Source organism: Gambusia affinis, linkage group LG22, assembly GCF_019740435.1.
Source record: "Gambusia affinis linkage group LG22, SWU_Gaff_1.0, whole genome shotgun sequence".
Lineage (NCBI taxonomy): Eukaryota > Metazoa > Chordata > Actinopteri > Cyprinodontiformes > Poeciliidae > Gambusia > Gambusia affinis.
Genome location: NC_057889.1, coordinates 9619335 through 9642634, shown reverse-complemented (window position 1 = coordinate 9642634; position 23300 = coordinate 9619335). Strand labels below are relative to the sequence as shown.

Sequence of the window (23300 nt, the reverse complement as noted above, 5' to 3'; positions counted from 1 at the left end):
GCTCAGTCTCTCACAATCCCGACTCGTTAATAAATTGTATTTCTCTAAAGCAGTTGAGCAAAAAAGTAACAACTCTGGTAAAATCTTAAGTAGAAATGTAAACATTTGCTTAAATACTGACAGAATTTCAGTTTTTCGCATTAAAACTATTCTCCACTGAATTAAAGGGAGACTGGGCTCTTTTTTTATATATATAATATCTGAGTAGAGAACTGGTCTGTTAGACTTCCAAGCTACCAAACACAAACATTTCTCCTTACTTCATCCTCCTCACTGAACAAATAATCACAAATCTTTGCATAGACTTTCAATAACCATTGCACTGATACCTATTTTTGGTATTTCATACACATCATCATCCCACCTCTGCAAATTTCTGATGTGTTTACTTTCTTTCTATTTATGATTGTAGTTCAACTGTAGAAATGACAGATTTAAACCAAATGCAAGGAAGACTAAACTATAGAAAAAAATACTATTAAATCAGCTCATTAAAGACTATTGACTATTATTTGTAGGTGTTACAAAAGAAACATGGATAAGAAGAGGACCAATGTTCAGCAGAGCTCATACATTGCCCTAACTTGGAGAAAGTTGTTCTAATTTAGCAGTTTAGGCTGGACTAAAATAGCAACAGTAGCATCATACCAGGTGAATGAAGCAATGGAAAGATGTTATTTCTGGAACAGTGAAGTCAAACAGTTTAACTTGTTACAGTTCACTCTCTAATGAACATAGGAAAGCATATCCTAATATATCTGAATTACTTTTTTTTCCCTTCAGGAAGGAAAAAGCAAGAAAAGCAGTAAATTATAAACCTGAACAAATCAAGTACAGACTGTTTCATGCTGTACAAAACTTACAGATTTGAAGACGGCAGAAATGTGAGTCTGACCTGACAGTCGATGAGCTGCTCCTCCATGTCCATGTCTTCATTTTGGGGCTGAAGAGCAGAGCTGAGAGTGGCCCGAGTGCTGAGCAGCCAGTGGTCCAGCTCTTCCGCCTCGCTGTGGTACCGCTGCAGCGCCTGCTCCTGTCGCTGCTCCTCGAGTTGTTCGCTCAGTTTCTCCTACAGAGGTCAACCATGTTGGATTCCCAGGTGAGGATTAGACCATATTACAAAGAAAAAATTCAAACACAGACAAGAGTATTTTCTGATTTCTACCTCTAAGAGCTGCCGTTTTCCAGACGCCTTCATGCGAATAGTGGCCATCCTTTCTCCCAGTACGGTTAGAGTGGAGCGCAGCGCCATTTGGTCCCCAGCCTTCCCATCGCTGTCGTCTGCCAGTTCTTCAGAGAAACAAGCCTGCAGCTCACCGATCTCATCCTGCAGCATCAGGATCTCATCCATGAGAGCCTGCGCAGATGGCGACAGAGAAATGTGAGAATCTGATGGGATTGAACTGAAGGGAATGAAGACAGTGAGAAAGCGGGGAGAGAACTGCCCAATAGCAGCTCAAACAGAAACTGTCTGCTGTAGCTGTGATGTTGGCATAGCAATGAAGAATGGTGCCATGCAGTCTGTGCAACCAAGTGCAATATCAGTCCCTTTAATCTGATTTCACACATCTGACTTGTTGTTTTTTTTTTTTCTCACAACAGCTACAATAATTTCTGCACTGCATTTTGCTTTTCAGGATTTCAGCTAGTGAGCCAAATATTTCTTTCTAACCTGGTGGGCTGCCATTTGGCTCTCAGGGGTCTTGTTGGGTTCCAGGCCCTCGTTCAGGGCCCCTTCGATGGACTCCATCTTGGTGGAAATGGACTGGAGGGATTCCTGATAGTGTTGCTGCCTCTCCAGGGCTTCATACAGGCTTTTCTGCTTCTCACTTATCTGTGGTAAGAGATAAATAAGGTAAAAAAAAAAAAGAGGATTAAGAAAAGATCTAATCTTAAAGAATTGGAGACTGTGGACTGAATTGGAGGGAAGTTGTTTTTATGTCACAACTTCTGTGTTGATTTGGTGTTATGTTTGGAGTTATTATCCAGATTAAACACCAACTGACAACCCACTTTTAGTTTTTGAAAAGATTTGGTGACTCTTTGCTGCAGCTCTCTCACAGTTATTTTTTAACTACTTTGTCAAACTGCTCACTTGCAAAAATAAAAAATAATGCTCTTTGTCTCACCTATTACAGTTTACATCTCTCCTTGTAGCCATTTCCTAACTTGTAAAGCTCAATAGATATCTGACTCTAATCTTTCCTATTATGGAGAGTCTAAAGAAAACGGCTTCTGTGATATGTCATATTTATATCCCAAAGAAACACAAAATCATGCATTAATTAAAAATTAAAAGTCACATTTATTCTACAGTCCCAATATTATTAGAAATTATGGCTCAATACATTTTTTTCCATTACGGAATAAAAGTATCTGATAGTTTAGGCTTCTAAATTTAAATCCATTGAATTTCATTTAAGAACTAAGAGGTTTTGTTTTAATAAATTTTACACAGGATCTATTATTACTAACTTATTGTTTATTAATAACACAGAATCAGAATGGCGACAGTAATATCTACAGGCATTAGGTATAAAGTTGTGCTTTTCCACACAGAAACACTTGTTAAATCCTCACCTAGCTCCACCTTTATATTTGTTGAAATGTATTCCAGGTTTGTGGTGTAGAAGACAATTAGTAACGTCCATATTTGATTTATCCAGCTAGATGAAGCTGAAAACATCCCATACCACATTCTTGAGAGTTTCCCAGGATCTCTGCAGGTCATCCAAGTTAGCAGCACTCGTCTCCATTGATGGGTCGTACAGCTCCTGGAGCGGCGCTCTGCTTAAAGCACTCCGACCCTACAGCACAACAACACAACAAGCACAAATATTAAATGTGGTACTACAAGGCATACGCTATTCCAGTGTGTCCTCACATTCCTAGACATACACCCAACAACAGATTTTAACAAACATTTTGTGCCCAAAATAGCTTTGAAAAGATGACCTGTGCATTTCCCTGGGAGGTTAAGGTAGAAACTTAGCAAAACCAGAGTCACAAGTTAATGGTTAGTGGATACGGTTATGCAAATACAAAGGGAGTATTTGTGAGAATTTAAGACTGCAGGGACTACCTTGGTGTGAGATAAATCTGTCAGTGTCTTTCCTGTTGTCTAAGCAGCTTCCTGCCACAGGCTCATTAAATAAGGTTACAGTCATGACACTTTCCTGCTGTCACTTTCCAAATGGCCCACTGTCTTATTATTGACCTCATCGGCTCTTCAGTAAACTGAATATCGTATTTAATGACAGAATAATACAACTGTAGTCTTAATGTCATGTTGGGTTTGATTCTAAGCCTTGTCACAGCAAAACACAGATAGCAAAAAAGAATTATTAGGCCAAAGAGACATACAATCCTGACATAATAATAAAGAAAGAAAGACGCAGCAGATCATCTACAGGTGAATCAAACACCAGCTGTGTTGGTGACGGATGTCAGGTTGTAGAGGAGAGTAAAAAAATTAATGCAGACAAAAACATGCTCCTCCTTTCCAATCAAATATTAAGCGTTCTTATATTCTTCATTTTTAAAACCCAGCACCGAAGTTGGTTTAAAAACAAACAACATTCTTCATTATTTAGTATTAAGTTAAAAAATGAGAGGGGAGCCAAGACAGAGCAGACGTCTAGACTTTTAACAACTGTAATCTAAAAAGTATTATAAACGTTATCAACACCTTCCTCCCTTTAGAAGGGAGGATGTGTTGCATCCAGGCCAAAACATCCAGACTTAGAAACAGTTTCTAACCAGATAAAAATCAGACTGCAAAGAGCTCTACAACTAAAACACTGCAACACAGAACAGAAGCTAACAGAAACAGCAGTGCAAGAAACAAAAATATCCTATAAGTTTCGAAGTGTAAAAATCTACTTGATTTTTACATTTCCTAACTTTTTTTACGAGGTAGTTTCTGCCACTGATAATCCTTTTTTTTGTTATATTCTCTGTACACATTTCACAGGAAAATAATTGGTGACACACGGCTTAAAACATCAAATGTAAATAATCACAAGCTTCTCTGTAAATAATCATTAATTTCAATGTTTAAATCCTCATAAAATAATATTTTCATCACCTGCTATAATGATTTTTAAAAGTGTAATTTTTTAAAGATGGCAGAAGTCCGATTTGGTTTTGATTCCATTGATTAGCAAAGCAGTTAGCTTTAGCTTCCAGGTCCAAAATAATCTGGATTTATGGTAAATTATCTACTCCAGGTAAGATAATAAGTACTTTTTGAACCCCACTTTCTGTTTATATATAAACCCCGATGGATGAACCATTAAATTTGACAATTACACAGTGTTTATTCTATGGGGATTTCAAATGTTTCTGCAGTTGCATCTTAAACAGATGGTGGTTTGTGAGTAATGGAAGCTGGGCAGGATGAGGATTACCGGGGTGGGATTTGCGAGTACCTGGTTAAGAGGAATGTCAGCAGCGTTAGCCCCCGGAGAGGGGGAGCGGCAGGCAGGGGGAGAGGAGACCTCGCTGTTGGTGCCCTCCTCCCCTGACTCCTCTGTCACGGGGGAGAGGAGAGTGTGGCAGCGCCCGGCTGTCATCTGACCACAGATATGCAACCGCACACCAAAAACAAAAACACATGAAACAAAAGCATGCGGGGGGAGAACAGGGGAGACGGGAAACAACAGAAAAGAGCCACATCAAAACAGGGGAGGGAGTCAAAAATAAGGAGGGAGATAAAGAGAAAGCATAAAAATTAATAGGGTAGGGCTTTGCAAGGATTAATAAGGTAGTAAATAATTAAATATCACACTGATATGATCAGATTACTGGTACTGAAATAAAACACTGCAGTATGTCTGCACATACCAGATCCCAGTGAAAATGACTGAAATTACAGAACAGGCTAAAGGAAAGGCCTCCACCCGGAAGCTGACGCATGCTGCAGGTTTACACTCGGTGATTGTTCACACCACTCACCCACATACTGTAGAGTAACGGTTACAGAACCACAGAAACCTGTTTTTCTGTAGAAACACGTGTCCTTCACATATGGTATTTAATGCAGAAGTACAATCAACAATAAATTAGTGTTATCTTTGATGAAAAATGTCTAAAGCTTAGCTTACAGTAGCTAACAAGGAGCGCAAAGCAGTGGCAGTTGTCCTGGAACCAGCATGCCTGCATGCTTCAGATGAAATGTGAGTCAAGCATATAAAACTCAGCCTTCTGACTCAGGACATCAGCACAATCAAAGGATGTTTTTTTTGTCTTTCCCTGGCTTTATGATGCAATGAAAAGCAACAAACTGCATCGAAACAAAAAGCTTTTCAACCTTTTCATACAATGACTCTAAAATGCACATGACAGAGAGAAAAAAGAAAGCTTATGGTAAAACTACACTTCCAGTCACCAGCAGCACCAGACTTGAAAGCTGTTCATGAACTGCTTTCAGAAATACTCAGATTCAGTCATATCCTGTTTCCTGGAGACTAAATACATCAAAACAACGGTGACAAGGCAAGGAAGCAAAAAAATATGAACGCCTGAGAAACATGCAAGAAAAAACAACAGAGGAGAATAATTATAAAGGAAAAAATATTCTTCTGCGTAAGCACTCAGCTTCAGGCTAATATGGAGGTAAAGGAAGAAAGAAAACAATATATTTGTACAAGAAAATTTTGATTTCTGTTTCTTTTTGTGCAAAAGTACAGGTACCTAAGATGGTAGAGACGAGCCTTGGTGATATTAATGCTGAATCTCCCCCTGCGTAGACATACACAGGCAGCTACAGTCTAATCCATTGTAACACTTGTTAACTTTGAGAAAATATTTATATTTGTGAGTGACTTTCCAAGTACACCTTCTAAAATAAAAGCTCTATTTTTATGATCAATAGCCTGTAGACTTTTGCCCTCTCTGTCACTATCACTTGGAAATGTAAGTGTGATACAATAAAATATTTTCATTTGGAGTGCATTTCCACCAAGGTGGAAAAGTTCTGCAACAGATATTTGCAGAACTCTGATCAGTGAGTCTGAGATTACCTGAGAAATTAAAATAATGCAACCTCAATCCATGGAGGAGTTGAGGGAGGGAATTTGAAGCAAATTACTAGCGAAGTATCTTTCCAAACTGTAATTTAGGATAGTCAGAAGTACTTTAAGAGCATTCTGCATAGTCATCTTGGACAGAAAAAAAAGGAAAAAAACAGCACTTTCCAAAGAGCAGTGGGGAATTTCTTCACAGATTTGTCACTTTGAGCGTATCAGGTCAAGAAGCTTTCTCACTCACCATAACAACAGAGGGGTGGGCTGGAAGCTGCTTGCTAGCAGCTGAGCCGGCGTTTCCCACGACGCCGGCCAGCTCCTCGTCGCTCAGCTCCTCCATGCCGTCCGACAGGCCCTCCACCTCGGTGACGGTCAGGAGCATGGTGGCGTGCTTGGCCTTCACAGTCAGCATCTTGCACTTGGAGTGGAGCGAGGCGATCTGCTCCTGGTAGCCACGGATCTTTTGGGTAAGCTCCTGTCAAAACATCCCCCCGAAGAGAACGGATCATCACCAACCCCCCTCTCCAAGGATCAGGAGAGTGAGGTTCAGCCTGCAGCAGATGATCAAGAGCTCCTGGTTACAGCAGTGTCCTGATGAAAGGAAGAGTTGCTTTGGCCGGACTCATTCTCTCCACTCCTTCAACTCTTTCGGCTTCACAGTCTGGATAAGTGTACAAAGGGAACAGAACTGCCTCTCTCAGTTTTCCCCCCTCTCTGAGTCTCTGAGCCAATCAGAGCAGCACACAGGCTGGTGAAGCTGAACCGACAGGATGTTTGGTTGAGGCAGAGACCCTCGCAGAAATACTTCAAAATCCCTCAGACACTCCCTCTTGTACACATATACACAAATGGCAAGGGAGAGAAAACAGGAAGTGATCTCACTACTAAACTCCCCGCCCCCGTTCCTTTGCCTGCCGCTTCCCGTCTCCGCCTGTCGGCAGAGCGCATTCCTGTTAACAAAAGGGAGCTGCAAGGAGAGAGGGGCTGCTCAGGGGACGAGAATGACAGAATTAAATTACAGCTCCTCCTCCAACTCTCCTCCTCCTTCTGCTCCCGCTGCACCACAGATGGTCAATGCACTGATAAACAGGTCACGTGACTGAAAGGGCCAGCAGAGTTGCAGCTCAGCTTAAAGATCAAACTTGGACATAATCATACTGTCCAACCGAGGTAGAAAGCGGAACTTCTTTATCAACCATAGAGAGTATATATAAATCTATCAAATGCAAGAAAGCTATGTTAAAATGTAATAAAACTGTCTTCCAGTCTGAGGAGATTTGATCAATTTTCTGACTCGACCTTTGCTCTCCATGAAACATCAAACATGCTTGACGAGGCCAAGAGAAAATGCAACAAAAAGCAGGATGTTTGAAAAGCTCAGATTCATCTGCCGAGACAGATATGGATGCTCGAACCATCAGATCAGAAAAGAATGTCATCGTTCACAGAACAGTGAATTAAGTTTTCCATGTCACATAATGATGCCATATTTTTTACTTCACATTACTAAAATTAGAACTTCTGGATGACTGAATGCACTCTGACTCAGTTTTATTTAAGATGCAGTAATGCAACTTCTCTTTTTTAGAGTTAGTGTAGCAAAAGTAAAGGAAATACATAGAATGACTCAAGTTCCGCTTTTGCTCTCATGTCTTTGATGTTCTTCATTTGTAACCATTCAACCTTTTGTCCTGCTACAACCACTAATTTCAAAGTATTTAATTTGGATTTTATGTGATGGGTCAACACAACATAGTGTGGAAAATTATCTTGGCAGCATCATGATGTGGGGAAGATTTTCTTCATTGTGAATAGAGAAGCTAGTCAATAGATGATCGCAGCACAATCCTGGAAGAAAACCTTTGAGAGGTTGCCAAGGACTAGAGATCAGCACGGAGATTTACATTCCAGCTGAGAAAAGACTATAAACATGTAGCCAGGTCTGTTGAGAATGAGAATTTGTTGGAAGTCTTGAAAAATATTGTTTGCATCTATTGTATTCTGACAGAATTTGAGCTATTTCGCAAAGAAGAATGAAAAAAAAAATCAATCTGTAGACTAACAACAGACTTGCTAACGAGAAGACTGTTGGAAACTTCTGGAGGGAGTTGGTTGCACTCAATTTTATTTAGCGGGTATCAGTGGAAATGGAGGTGAATGCCACACTTTACAGGCTATTCTTTGTTAAAAATGTGCAAAACTGTTTCTAAGCCCTTAAATGGGCACAAAAATGAAGAAATACCTCATGGTGGTGAATCTGAGCCTGAAGCTCCTGGATGTTGTTGGTGGAAACGGGTCTGTCCTGAATGAGGCGATGAGCATCCTCGATTAATCTCTGGAGGTTCCTGACTTCCAGTTCATACTGCTCATACTGAACCACCGCCTCCTGTTAAAGGGCAAAATATGACGCTTTAGTTTGAAAAATCATGACATGCAGTTTAAATAAATATTTCTGTAAAAACCTGAAATATCAAATGTCTAGTGTGTTTACGTTCAGAATCTTAAGAACAGGTTTACAACAGGATATAAACATACACCACCCTACAGAGATTTTTTTTTTTTTTTTTATTTACTCAACATATACTTTTCCTTTTTCTTCCCAATTATGTACTACTTTGTATTGATCCTGTAAAATATCCCAATAAAAAAAGACAAGTAAGAGGTGTAGTATGATAAAATGCGTAAAATACTTTTTCAAGGCTCTGTACAAGTATACATTCTTATATATTTCCAAGATTTGATAAAAAAAAATCTTAGTTAGTTTGCAATTTTTAATATTTACAATTTAAATTCCAGTTTTTGTAAGGTTGGCGTTTCTATCTCAATGGTTATGTATAGAAACAATAAGAAACCACTTTGTAAATTTATGGCTTCACCTCTTGTTGAAAAGTATGCATTTAGTATGAAGTGGCTCAGGCACTTGAGTCATCTTGTAAATAGCCTCTGCTATCCGCTTGACAAAAAACTGAGAGGGTAAACTTGACCCTCATGGGGCCAAAAGAAAACAAACATTCCTGAAAAGGCCTGTTGAGACACTGGCAGGAATTTAGAGCAATGAGCAGCTAAAGATACAGAAACACCAAAAGTGGCTGTTTTTATAATACAGCCACTTTTCTAATATATGTGAACTGTAACTTTAAATCAACAGACAGCAAGAAATTAAATTACTTTCTGAGCCTACAGTAAGACGTTTTCTGCTCCATCTTCTTGGGGCCAGTTGCAGAAATACGTGAACCTAAATGTGCTGTTGTCACTAAATATAACTAAGGCTGTTCTGATTGATTTAGAGACGGAATCGTCTGTCTGTAAATGTTTTAACAGAGGAATCTTTTAACTAATTTATTTATTTATTAGTCTTAACTTTTTCTGTTTTGCCGTGAATGTTTTGTGTGAAATAAAGGTAATAAAAAAAGATGCCCTCTACCTGTAGGATGTTACACTGCTGGATGGTTGTGTGCTGCAGCTGGCTGGCCTCTTGCTGCAGAGACTGAGCTGTGCGGCAGACGGGCAGACTGGCCACTACCTCCTCAGGTAGCCGGAGGGCGCTCTGACACTGCTGTACTGAAGCCACCTGCTGCTTAAAGCTCTCCATATCCACCAGGAGAAGCTGAGAGAGTAGGAGGCATTTATATATGTGTAATAAAGAAAGACATGTAATATAAAGCATCGCTGAATAAAATCAGTGAATTCAGTGTAGGAACCTGTCGCTGTGTGAGCTGCTCCCTGAGGCTGAGCTTGTTGAGATCAGGAGAAGCGAGTGCGACCTGGATCTGATCAACAGCGGCATGCAGGCTCTTCACCTCCGCCTCGAGACGCAGCATGTCCTGAAGAGAGATAGAAATGACGAATCAAGCTGAGCCATACACAATTCCTCCCATGAATCTGCAAACCTTCCTCATTGGGAGGAATGCATTTCAGCTGCGCTTTGGCGTGGGTGGAATACAAGAAAACTTTTTTTAGTGGGTTTTTTTAATCCACACAGAAATTATTCACACATGCTTAAATAGATGCTTACAATCTCAGAAATATTTTGATTTATATCTACTTGATCCTGCTATTTGATCACTCTTCTAATCAGAAATCATTTAGCTTATATAAATTGCAACTTTTCAGGTGTAGCACAAACCATTTTTCAGCTTGGTAGTTGTTGACCAAGTGGAGGAATATGGAGGTTGTTCTCCATCTTTGTCATTCCTACTATTTTGACTAATGCACCTACAATGCTGGTTCTTAAATATAGAGGTCCCAACTTAACTCCTCAAAATTAATTTCTTGGGCTTGTCACCCAAACATTTTCTCCAGAAGGCATAAGAGATTTATCCAAATGTAATTAGAAGTAACAGTGTCTTTTTTTGATCCAGGTTGTTTCAAAAAAATAAAGGTGAAATATAGAATGTGTCAAATGCACATTGTTGTTAGTATGACTAAACAAAAGACTATAATCTGGATTTCAGTTGTACACTGACCAGAATCAAGAAGGTGAGAGATTTGTTCGTGGATTTGTTCTTCATAATTATGATGGTGCTATATTTGAAAAAAGCCTGAAGGGGGCAATGTTGTCACAGAGATATGAGAAGGTTGCAAACCTTTTACTAAACTTACTAAACCGTAAGTTGGCCACATTTCATTGCACATTTTGTTTAACAGATTTGAATCACATAACTAAGGAGGAAGTGTCTGACTTTCATTAGAATAATCTTTCTAATTTAATCGTTTGCAATTCTTGAGGAAATATGATTAAATGTTTGCACAAAAATTTCCCAAGACGGTTTATATTCGCAGAAATTTCATACACTTGGAGAATAATTGTTTTGAAGATATTTTCACATAAGCTTGCTTTCTGTTAGTGCAGCAGTGGATTTTGATGCTGTGAAATTTCCCCCAGACTGTCAGAGCTTGTAAAATTGATGGTGGCATTTTTAAGAGTGAATATATGTAAAAAGCTTTTTACTTTAGCTGCATCCTGTAGACTCTGGAAGCGGGTCTTGGCCGACTGCTGCAGCTCCTCTGTACGTCTGCTGAGGTGTTTCACCTGCTGGCTCCAACCCTCCATGTGCAACACGTCCACCAGCTGCCCCTCCCTCTCCGCCATCGCCTCCAAGTCGCCATGGAGACCGCGACACTCCCTCAGCAACGCCTGTCACCACAAGACCAATAAATTAGACGTCAAAGAAGGGAGGTTATTGTGTTGGGCAATTATACTAATTAATGTCAGCCAACGCAGCGTTTACTGAGATACTTACTAGGAAATCATAAAGTGAGTCTAATTAGCTGCTACTTCGAGTATTTTCAGATTAATAAGGCCGATGTGGAAAAGAAATGTGGTGTTTTTAAGGAAAAGAATCATAAATCTGATACAAGTAGCTTTAAGTTATTTATGGTCCAGCCGGTGGGACTCAGAGACTCACCTGGTGGGAACGAATTTGCTCCTGCAGCTGGGTCGCAGAGCTCCAGACGATGTTACCAGAGACCAGATCTTCTGCTTTTTCTATCCAGGCCAAGATGAAAGCCTTCATGCTGTGATATTCCTCCACAGGTTTCTCAGCCTGCACAAACAGAAGGAAAGCTAATTGATACTACTAACATAAAATATCAAGACTGTGTTCTATGTGAATGTTTCTCTTTCAGGAGGGTTTATCATCTGAAGAACATTGCCAGAGTTTGATTGTTTCTCAGTCCAAAGCAGAGAATAATACATACCTTCATAATATGTAAGACTGACTAATGTATTACTCTGCTTTCCCAAGAAATATGCTCTTCCTAAGAAGAGCACAAATACACTACATGCGTTTGAGAGCAGCTGAAACATTTAATGTCTTTAAAACTAAATGAATCCTTTTCAGTGCTGCTAAAACAAATAGTTAGAAAATTCTAAACAAACTGACAATTTAAAATACGTATAAATGTCAAATTCTAATCAAAATGTATTTCTTCCTGGATATTCAGGAAGCCATATGTTTCATAGTTTTTTTGTTGATGTAAATCAAACTTAAACAATGCAGTAACCTACAAAATCCACCTGCATACCTTATGTACCATAACTGATAAACACATTATACTTTTTACATTTTATTGTCTGCAACTTTGCCAAATAAGGAGTTGCCAATATAGCATTTTATTAATGTCATTTTGGGCATTAAGTAAAACAAGCACTTGCTACATGTCATGCTTAAATCCTTCACTAGAGGGCAGAAGAGAAGCATAGGATGTGATGCATCAGGTTTCCAGAAAAACAGAAGAGAAAAATTGGAAAAATATACATCTGACATTTTAGGGTTAAATTATATTTTCTAAAATCCAGTACATGTATTTTATTTTAACATATTTCTTATTTGATTATCATGCCTTTCGTAGTTTTTACTATTCTTGATTTTTTTTTTCATAGATAAGTGTAATTTTAACATATATTTTTATTTCACTTATTCTTTAAGTAAAGCCTCTGATATTTCCTCAAAGTAAAAAAACTGCAGTTTGTTTTCAAAATTATATAGATATGTATATGTTGTGGTTCTCTTTATGTTACAAATGTCCTGTTGTTGGCATGCTTGTTTCTTTGTTTTTAACCTTCGTAAAGCAGTGTCATACTAATCTCTATAAAAGCTGTTCCTATAAATAAATCTCTCACCTTCTTGAGTCTGTTGACTTTGTCCTGAGCCTGCTGTGCAGTTTGACGCTGCAGCTCTGTTAGTTTCACCACAGCATCGGCGAGCTGCTTACTCAGCAGCGGGTTCTGCTCTCCAAACTCCTGTACAGCAACGCCTAACTCTGCCAGAGAGCCACCACAGGATTCACACTCTTCACAAAGAGCCTAGAGAGAGCAAAGGAATAAAATAAGGAACCAAAAACCTTTGACACAAACATATAGACGTCAAGGTCAGTCACAGAACCAAATAAGACAAAGATGTGAAGCTTATGGACCAGAATAAAAGCTAAACAGATCATCTGCCGAACAGAAAACCACAGATTTAGTAATTGTACTTTTACTGGAAAAATTCCACTAATACAAAACAAGAGTAATAGTAAGACGACAAGATGAAGAACTTGGATGGGTTTAAAATCCCATTTGGTGTTGTGCTTTCTGAAGTGGGTCGGCTGAATCCAGTTCAAACCATTCCAACTCTCTCACACACATTAACCCCAACACCTGCAGAATGAATAGCCAGCTAAACTGGGGTTAATTGCTTTCTAATTAGTCAATCTGTCTGTTTGATTACTTTGGTCTCTTCCTTGGCCTCATCCAGGTCGACGCTCTTTTCTACTAGTTTTATTGTGATGGTCTTCAGCTTTTTCTCAATGTCCTGAAGTCTGTAGCTGAAGTCCTCTTTCACATCCCTGGTCTGCTGCACTTCCCTCTCCCTTGCCTGAACCTACAGTGAGACACACAATGGTAAATGTAAGAGCAATCCTAAACAACATTTAACCTAACATTTAAAGGCGTCTAAATGAAGAAGCTACCTGATCTTCAGCAGAACCCAAAGCAAGAGCAACCTCAGCTAGCTGCATGCTGAGCTCAGAGGGCAGACCAGCTTGCAGGTCCTGATATTTGGACTGCTGCAGCTCCGTCATGCGCTCCACACTTTGACGCCTGCTGATGACCTCACCGTGTGCAGTCTGCAATACAAACAGGATCACATGCAGCGTAACAAATCCCATTTAGTAATGTCTGCTTACATTTGCTGTGTTAACGTTAAAGCAAATCAGAGATTTGTGGCCTGTTTTAGGTGAACGTATTGTGCACGTTCAGTGGTGTACCTCAAGCTCATGCAGAAGTGAGTCTAGGTCTGCAGTGGGACTCAGCAATAAGCCCCGGGTGTCTTGGATCCAGCCTTTGACTAGGCCAAGCTCCTTCTCTACCTCTTCTCTCTCCCTCAGCTCCTGGTGCACCTGAGTTCTGCTGGATCGCACCTGCAACAACAGGCTAAACAACACACCAAAGATGTGTATTTAATGACAAAAGACTTACACAAAGCCATGAACAATAGAAAAATTATTAAAAACAAGATACATGGTTTTTAATAATTGTTTGCTAATAAAACCTTTTAACATTTGCAGAAAGTCTTCTAAATATAATTTCTTAATAAATCCACCTGTTCTGTGAAGGTTTTCTAGATAACATCAGTAAACAAAATCATGACGAACAAAAAACACAGCAAAAAGTAACGACTTAAATTTTGAAGAAGCTTAAACTACTATTAGGTATAAAACAATATCACAAGCTTGAATAAATGGCCACTTTGGTGAAACTGAGGGTTCAATAATGAAAGAACCAGAAAAGAGGTGCATGATAACTCTAGAGGAGCTGTGCAAATCCATAGAGAATTTGTTGTGTGCCCAATACGAATCTGCCTTTAATTGATGAGAAGGATGGCACTTTTGAAAGAAAGCCATAAAAAGTCCTGTTTGTAGTTCAAGTCATGCAGAAAATGACCAAAATTAAACTACTTGACCAACAACACCAGCATGGCACAAAAATATTAGTGCACATCACCCTGAACGCACCATCTCCACAGTGATATATGATGGTGACACAACATGTTATCATGTTGACATGATAACATAAACACATTATCACTGACCTATCATATTGTTCCTGCATGCGTCTGATCTTCTGTAGACATGGCGTGTCTTCACGTCCGTTCTCCATCTTCTTCTCCACCTCCTTCTCGGCCTCTCCTCTAAGACAATGGGTTTGTTGCACCAACAGGGCCAGGGTGGACTGCTCCCTCTCCACCTCTTGGCTGAAGGAGTCGTGGTATTCCAGCAGGCTCTGCAGCGCCGCCCTGGTGGCGGCCTTTTCGACGGTGCTGTCTGGCACACGACTGTGGAGGTCTTTGGATACGGAGCTCACCTTCTCCATCTAAAATACAGGGAGGGTTAAATCAATTGAATCAATTAAATAAGACTATTATCCGTTTAAAACTGTACAAAAAAATCTCATGTATGCTTGTAAAAACCACAAAAAATGGTTAGGATATTCTCTGACATCTCTACTTAAGGTGTGGTATTCAAGTAAAACATTAAAGGTAATACTTTGTTTTATATTTTGTTTAATATACAATTTCTTCATTTAAGCAAACCCTAAAATGTTTTTAACCATTTAAGAAACATAAAGACAGCAGCAAATGACATCATGCTGAGACAAACAAAGGAGCCACAGGAGAAAAAAACCCTCTGGACAACAGGAATGTGCCACATATGAGGAAGTGATCATTCCCTTCAGTCTGACTTCCTTTCCTTTTCAGAAACACTGCTTTGTGGGAATCTGTGGGAGCTGACCGAGTCTGAGCTCAAATTAGGTCACAAGGCGGGAAAACACTTCGTGACACACTGTTTTGGCAGGAAGACGCCGCTGGCCTGCCGCCTGAAGTTACATCACAGCCCACCAACTGTTTTCAGCCGTTACTGCGTTTGACCCAAAATCTGCAGCAACAGTTAGATGAGCGGCAGGCATCTTGATTGTTGTGTGAAAACCTTCTAATAATAAAATTCATTGTTATCCATTGCCCAAATTTATTCTGAGTCCAATTATTCATGCTTGTTTTTCATGACAATAGCACAATGGACATTAAGCAGGTTACTGTGAAGAAACGATTTAAAGTTTGCCAACTATCTGCTTGTGTGAGTAGATTTGGACAAACACAGAAAATGTTCCTGGTTTGAAAAAGCAGCAAAAGCAAAAGAAGAGCTAACTGTAACTTTGGGACAGTAATGAGCTTTTTTCCAGTAGGTTCATGGTCACTGACTGATCGGGTGAAACAGACTACAGAAAGAAAGAGAAATTTTCATCATAGCAAATAATTTTCTTGTAAGCAGTACAACTTAGTTATTCAGACAAAAATGTAGAAGTGAACAATGGATACTTTTCTAGAAAAAAAAAGCCCTGAATCAATTGCAGATATGATCAAATATTCTACAATTAAACAATGAAAACAAATTCTAGTTTTTCTTAACATGAAAAAGTGTATTGCTTTAGGTCTGCATATATATGAAAACTTGATTGCAAATGTATTGTTGAATATTACAATGACAAATTTATCAGTAATTAAGTTGTATTTCAAGTGAGTATAATGTTCGACAACATTTTATGGCATTCAGCTTCAGTTTAATGGCTTCTGCTCATCAGTGCAATTCGATCTCTATGCCACTAAGGAAGAAAACAGAAATAGTGAGAATATTAAATTAGATTTTTTCACCAACCTTTTCGATGAAGTTCCTCCATTCCCTGGCAGCGTCCTCCAGCGCCCTCTCCTGGGCTCTGGCCACGCTACGGAACCGTGTCCACCGTTGCCATAGCGACAACACAGTGTGACGGGTGAGAACTTTGCTGGACTCAGACATGATTCGATCCAGCTCTCCAGCACTCTCCTTCAAAGCACTCAAAGGCAGCTCCAGCACGTCAATCTGAGTCACAAGAGACTGCAGCAAAAAATAAAACAAACAACTCTCAGTCAGAGCTAAAATGTTATAAAAATATATTGGTAGGATTTTTAATGAAGAAAAACCTTAAGATATTGTTGCCCACCTCCTGTCTTCGACACTTATCCTCTGCTTCATGGACACTGAGAGCTTTGGCTGTTGTGAATTGAGATATTTTGTTTTCTAAATCATCCATCTGTTCAACCAGCATCTCTTTTGAGTGTTGAAACGAGCTCCATAATGCATCACACCTGGGAAAATATGCACAAAACAATTACGGCACATGGCTTTAGTAGCATTAAATCAAATATTTAATATTAGAAACACAATTCAATCCGATTTAAAAATGCTGTATTTATTCCAAAGGGAAATACCTCTGCAGCACTTCTCTGTAAACCTCCACTTGCTGTGTGACTTCTTCCTTCATCTGCTGCATCGACTGAATCTTTGTCCTGATCTGTTTCAACTCTCCTGCCTCCACAAAATCGACCAGCAGAGGATCCAGGGTCCTTATCTCCTCTGCAGAAGTTGTAAAGTTATTCTCCTGGGCTAAAATGTCTTCCAGATTTTGCATGCAGTCTTTACGGTTTTCGATCTCCACCCCAGATCTGGTCTCATGGAGCAAAGTGGAAACATTGTCCAGCCATTCACGCATGGACTGCAGAGATAAGCAGTGCCTCTGGACCAGACTGAGAGCTTGATCCAATGCCAGCTAGAAATGTAGAAGGTTGCTTAATTAAACTGAAGTCCTGGCTTGAAGCTCTGATTTATGTGATACATTGAATCTTGCACATTACTACCATAAAAATAAGTTAGAAGTAGGTTTAACCAGAATAAAATAGTTACCTGTTTAGCACAAACTTCTTGTTGAACCTTTTCTCCCACTTTCTCGAGCTCCTGTACTTTTTCTTCTATCTTCACAGAAACTGCTTCTCTCTTACTTTCACACTTTTGCCTTTCTCTTACACCCAAGACATCGATCAACTTCAGTCTGCTCCTCACTTCCTCCTCAGTGATGTTAAGTTTCTGCTTCTCTTCATTTATCCTCTCAGCTTTGACCTCGGAAATGATCAAAGGCTCCTTCAGTTTTTTCTCTACGGCCTTCAGCCAGTCCAAGATCCTCTCAGCCTCTTTTGAGAAATTCTCTTTCTTTGTGACTCTGGTTTCACTTTCTTTAATTAAAGACTTAATATCACTCTGTAATGACTGCAACAATTTCAGCTGCAGTTTAGTTTCCTGGAAAGAAGCAGTGTCAAACTTTAGATCAAGGTTTTTTGTGTGTGTATAACTTTCTTCTACCTGAGATCTCACTCCTTCTAAACTTCCCAGCAGCAGATAAAGATTCGCTATTTTATCTAAAGAACTCAATTCTTTATTTGACTTTACTCTGAGCAGCCCCTCTTTAACAGAGTGAATCTCTGAGTTTAGTTTGGACACCACCCTGTTGTGTTCATCTACTTTTTTCAAGCAGTCGCTTAAGTGTTTCGTTTTCTGGTAATTCTTTTTTTTCAGTTTGCTATGGAGAACAACCAGCTGCTGCATCTCCTCTGTTTTACTTTGGGAACACCTGATTAAAAAGCCTTGGCTTTTCCCGTGAAGTTCTCCGACAGCAGGACCGAGATGAACCAAACTTTCATCAATAGTTTTATATTCATTTATCAAACGGACACCGTTCTCCTCTGTCATGTTGATAGTCTGCTTCTCAAGATTGTCAAATTGCTCTTGGTGTTCCTCCAGCGCATTGCGAGTGATTTCAAACAAAGTGCTGAACTCTTTTCTCTCTTGGATAATCTGCTGGACCCTGTCTTTCTTCTCTTTGGCAAGAGCTAGGATGGCGTTATACTGCTGAGGCAGAGCATTGAGCCGCTCATCCAGGTAGCAATGGTCGACCTCGTTCAGAGTAGGGAGGATTTCCTGACCGATTCTTTGGACGATGAGAAGGAGGTTCTCATACTCTGAAGCTTGCTCTAAAACACTTTGATAGTTAGACATGTGATTTAGCAAATCTGAGCTCTCTTCCACACTGTTGAAGTTGATTTCAGGGAATGTTATGACTTCTGCTCGTCTCAGCCAGTGGCAGGTTTTGTCCAGGTCAATCTGGAAGTACTTCCTTGAAGTCAAGGCTTTTTCCAAGCCTGCGAGATGCTGGGTAGTCCTCTGGAGTGCCGTTTCAAAGGCTGACTGTAGCTCCTCGAGTCTCGCCAGTGTTTCCACTCTTTCTTTGTCGCTTGCGTCTCTCTCCAACTCTCGCCCTTGAACCCAGAGCAAAGCCAACTCTCTCTGGTAAGCCCGTAAGCTGCTCTGGACGCTCCGACATGCAGCAACCTGTTTGGTCAAATCCTCCGGAAGAAGAGAAATGTGGTCTTCTAATAAAGCTTTCCTTTCCTGCTGCTTTACCCACGACAAAGCTCTCCCCACTCCTTGAAGGAACTGCGTTCTCTCTGTGAAAGCCTTGAGAAAAAGTTTTATCAGTAAGAGGTCAGATGTCCTTAGAGGTGCAATTAGAGTTTAATTTGCATTTAATTTAAAATGCCAGCTGCTTACCTTACTCAGGTACTTCCTCCTTTGTGCAACCCGAGTGCCGAGAACTTCCACCTCCATCTGGGCTTGCTCAACAAGCTCCTGTAAGCATTTCTTCTCACTCAGCCCGAGCCTGGAGGCCACAGCCTGTGCTTCGTTCACCGCCTGACCGAGCAGCTGCTGACGGGCCTCCAGTTCTACACAAACACTCAGGTGGTCAAACAGGAAACTCTGGGCCAGGTCTGGAGGTGGACTGGCTCTCAGCGCAGAGGTGAGAGCGGGTCGCTGTTCTTCCACCCACTCTCTGGCATCTCTCAGCTGGGCCTCAACCCGGGAGAGATCCTCCAGAGTCTGAGCAGAGTCCTGAATCTTCTGCAGAATCAGGCTTTCCAGCTGGGCCCAGCGATTCTCCAGATGACCCACCTGGTTAAATATGAACAGCTACTGAAACAAATACCTTATCATATGGTTTAATTTTTTGAAATAGGGATGCAAGTTATTGATTATTGAGTTAATCTAAAGTTGGTTGACCTCATAAATTGACTAACGATTTATTGTTATGCGGCAATTTTATTATAAACCTGAGTTTTCTCTCGCATCAAGACTGCCTTTCCATAGCATAAACGGCCACCATGTTTATAATACCTATACATTTAAAAACAACAACATTTGCTCCATGAAGTGCATTGACATGTGACAGTCATTGGCATCGTGTTTTTTTTCCCCATCATGTTATTTTTTTTGTTTTTTATGCCGTCATCAAATCTTCGCCTTCACAGCACATCAATAATCTTTGACGGAGAAGCTAAAACTGCTCCACCATTCAGTTTGGCTGATTGAGCGCTATTAAGGTGGAACTTAATGAGCTTGTTGTGTGCTTAAATTTCACAACGGATCCCCATAAAGTGCATTTTCCATCCCAAACTGGATTTTGTTTGGTCCGTTTCTCTTTCTTGTTTTGGTATGGCCCCGTTATCTTTGTTTCTGTATCAACTGGCTCGCCATAAGTATGACCATTGGCGCCCTCTTCTGAACGGATGCCAAATTACAACACTAAAACGAGGTCTAAGTAGAAGTTAATTGATTGGGACAAAAATTTTAATCAAATAAACCACTAATCGACAATTAAGCATAGTTTATTAATTGTTTGCATTCCAGTTCTGAATATCTTGGCATATATTTGAAGATGATGGTAATACCCTCACCTGCTGTTTGACCAGCTCCTTGTCTAGCAGACTTAGTCGAGGCAGGATGGCTAGTCTCTGGTCCCTGAGGTCTTCTAGAGTTTCTTTCTGTTCATCTAGGTCACTGGCCAGTTTCCTTAGAGCCTCTAGATGCTCACTAGTGCTCTCAGTGTCAGCCCTACATACATAAATGGTGATTTTTAGGAACAAGGATGCTATAAAAGTGACAGTAAAGTACAAGCTTCAAAGAATTTATAATAGACCCAATTGTATGTACAAATAATTTATATGTATAGTTAATACTAACAACTGAAAAAAGAATTAATTAGATACCTGGCGAGATAGTCCCACTCTCTGGAGACTTGATGGAAAAGTTCTTCCACAGCAGCAACACTCTCCTGGTACTCTCCACTTCTCTGCATGTCCTCCCCTCGCTGCGCCTCCAGCTCTTCAGCCTGCTGGCCCAGCTCTATCCAGCCTCTTTTTACTCTCTTTATCTCCTCCAGCGCAGGAGAGAACTGTCCCCCAGTCAACCTGCCGATGGCTTCACTCAAACGAGCTGCTTCAGACTGTTTCTCTCTAATCTGCTGTAGAAACTCCTGCAGGAAAGAAAGCAGATTATTCAACATTGAGGTATGATGAAATTGGCATTCGGGTGTTTCCATTTGTCAGTCTGACAGCACAGAGTGTTGCTTTGTTGTAAAACAGAGAGATGTGAAAAAACTGCTGATTGACATCATGGTGAAATACAACTATCAACTATTAGAAGTTTCTACTCTCGACTTGGTGAATCTGTGTTTAGCTGTTCTCCAATTTGAACTGAGCCACTGACTGAGCTAATGTTGCCAATGCCCAGTTCTTCTCTTTGCATTTTTCTGTTTGTGCATAGAAAGTAATTCTGGCTTAGTTCTTCAGTTGAGTCTCTGGACAGATTCATAAAAGTTAACTTTGTCAGTTTTGTTTGTGTTTTTATTAATGGTGGGGCTTGATTAGCATTTTTAATTGAGTTAATGGCAGGGTCTGTAATTACAATTGACATCTGTGCTTGCTGCAATATGTATTGCATTGAGATGGTATTTTAGGCTTAAATTGCTTCTTAAATAGGCCAACTCCTTTTTGTACAACTTGCACACAATAATAGTCTTTTCAAGCATCCCATCAGATCATTTTTAGAGCATAAATTATCTACTGATGCTCCTTGCAAATGCCGCTTGTGCGTCAGATTTTCAAGGGTACACACATTGACAAAGATTCTGGTCTGGTACTTTTGTAAGTTTAATCAGTGTAACTAATTAAACAAAATTAATATGTTAAAATCCCGGCCCTAGTTTTTTTAAGCTTCTTTGTTTAGCCACGGCTCTTTCCAGTCTGTAGCTCTGGCTGCCAATAACTCCTCGTTTTTCATTACCACAGAAAGTGTCCATCACACAGTGTTTTTTTCTGTGGTTCTTTCCTGTTTTGGCCCAAATGCACAACCAGTTACAAAAAAAGCCTGAGGGTAATTCTGCTGGAGGATTTTCCTCTCTAAAGGCTTCGCTGTAAAATCAGTGAATTGGATGGGGTTTCTTTCTACTAAATACTTTTTGTCAAAAGGAATTTAAGTATTCTTTTTATGATAAACTTAATTTGATGGCATGGACCATAATCTGAATAGACTGAATTCAAAAGTATGACTGGATTTGAATCTACCTATTTGATTGCATTGTGCTGCAAACAATCAAAGTTACTGGATTTGAATTTAGGTTGCAGAGGATTTACCAGACGAATCCAGGTTGATTCAGTTTTTGAGACATTGCAGAGTTACACAAACAGACTGGCTGATATAATCAGATCTGAAAAAAAAACAGATGGTTTGCCTCTAAACTAATTAGGAAGGCTCCTCCTATTCCAACCATTTATTTTCAAAATACTGAAGGATTGAGCAGGCTCGTGAGTCAAATTTTGAGTTCATTTGACTCAAGAAACAGTCTTTCCCTGTTTTGCTTTTTCCTTTCTTGTTGCACACTCATTAAATCTGAAGGCAGACAGACCTGTGCCTTGTCCAGCTGGTTTTGTGCAATCTTTGGCTCCAACTCTGCAGGTCTCCTGATCAAGCTCTGAAGCTGCTGCTCTGTCTCTCTGAGCTGGGTCTCTAAATCCGTCTTCTGCTCCTCGATCTCCCTCCAGTTGTCTGCCATTTCTTCACAAAGAAGCATTCGCTCCTCGATCTAACAGGAAACATACAAAACAGTCACTCCAGTAAAAACAAAGTGAAACATCTGCGCTTAATACAAAGGCTTCCTGTAAGTGAACTGACCTGCAGTTTGATCTGCTGGATGGCTGCAGCAGCCTCCCTGACCCTGGGCTCAGACAGGTCACACGCTGAACACACAAGCTGTAGGTACGTGCTGGCCTGCTCCTGAAGAGCTCGCTCCTGCTTCACCTGTTTTTAAAATTTCTGTTCATTTTCCTCTCTCTCAATTGTGCGAAATAGCAACATTTCTCTCTATTTTTGACTATCCACAAACATCTAATCATGCAAACTAAAAAATACTATTATTCTAAGACTAAAAAAACCCCACAATTTTCATTTAGTAAAAATAAATGTGGTTCTTGACCTGCTGAAGAGCTTCCTCGAGGCTGAGAGATGATTGTGGAGGAGGGTCTAGTTTTTCTGAAACAGAGTTTAGCCAGGTCTGGCACTGCTGCAGCGTGTCCTGCAGACTGACATGTCTCTGCAGCTCATGGTCCAGGCTCTGGTATACCTGCAGAAAAAGGGAAAATAGGCATATTATACTATGTTTCACAACATCAGTAATTTGAATTCTTTTGTAAGGTACAGTAATTTGCTACAGTTTTCTCATTCCTTGGATATTTTGCCATGTAACAACCACAAACTGTAATGTATTTTTTGTGATTTGAGGTGATAGTAAGGCATTATGCTGTGAAAGGAAAATGACACCATTATATAGTATTTACTTTGATACCCTTAAAATGAATTCAGTGGAGTAATAGTCTTCAGAAGTAATCTAATTACTATAAATTACTATAAATAAAGCTGTTTACTTAAACCTTTATTAAACCTTATAAAAATCTCATTGAGATTTCTTTTACAAGGTGACCTGACCAATATGGGCAGCGCATGTCATAATAAACCAGACAAGTTGACAGAAAT

The 23300-nt window shown here is 39.9% G+C and overlaps 1 protein-coding gene across 1 annotated transcript in view; it reads right to left on the bottom strand.

The window, feature by feature from the left end:
* The window catches only part of syne1a (spectrin repeat containing, nuclear envelope 1a), a 140154-nt gene that overhangs the window by 32433 nt on the left and 84421 nt on the right, over nucleotides 1-23300 (bottom strand). Inside the window, 26 exon segments of the mRNA XM_044106937.1 lie at nucleotides 896-1069; nucleotides 1166-1357; nucleotides 1673-1834; nucleotides 2694-2807; nucleotides 4431-4574; nucleotides 6271-6501; nucleotides 8269-8412; nucleotides 9451-9633; nucleotides 9728-9850; nucleotides 10978-11163; nucleotides 11435-11572; nucleotides 12652-12834; nucleotides 13241-13393; nucleotides 13482-13637; nucleotides 13779-13944; nucleotides 14603-14883; nucleotides 16224-16442; nucleotides 16549-16693; nucleotides 16817-17154; nucleotides 17289-18893; nucleotides 18987-19385; nucleotides 20168-20324; nucleotides 20480-20745; nucleotides 22177-22353; nucleotides 22443-22568; nucleotides 22744-22890. Of these exon segments, the coding sequence (XP_043962872.1) occupies nucleotides 896-1069; nucleotides 1166-1357; nucleotides 1673-1834; nucleotides 2694-2807; nucleotides 4431-4574; nucleotides 6271-6501; nucleotides 8269-8412; nucleotides 9451-9633; nucleotides 9728-9850; nucleotides 10978-11163; nucleotides 11435-11572; nucleotides 12652-12834; nucleotides 13241-13393; nucleotides 13482-13637; nucleotides 13779-13944; nucleotides 14603-14883; nucleotides 16224-16442; nucleotides 16549-16693; nucleotides 16817-17154; nucleotides 17289-18893; nucleotides 18987-19385; nucleotides 20168-20324; nucleotides 20480-20745; nucleotides 22177-22353; nucleotides 22443-22568; nucleotides 22744-22890 (6309 nt within the window).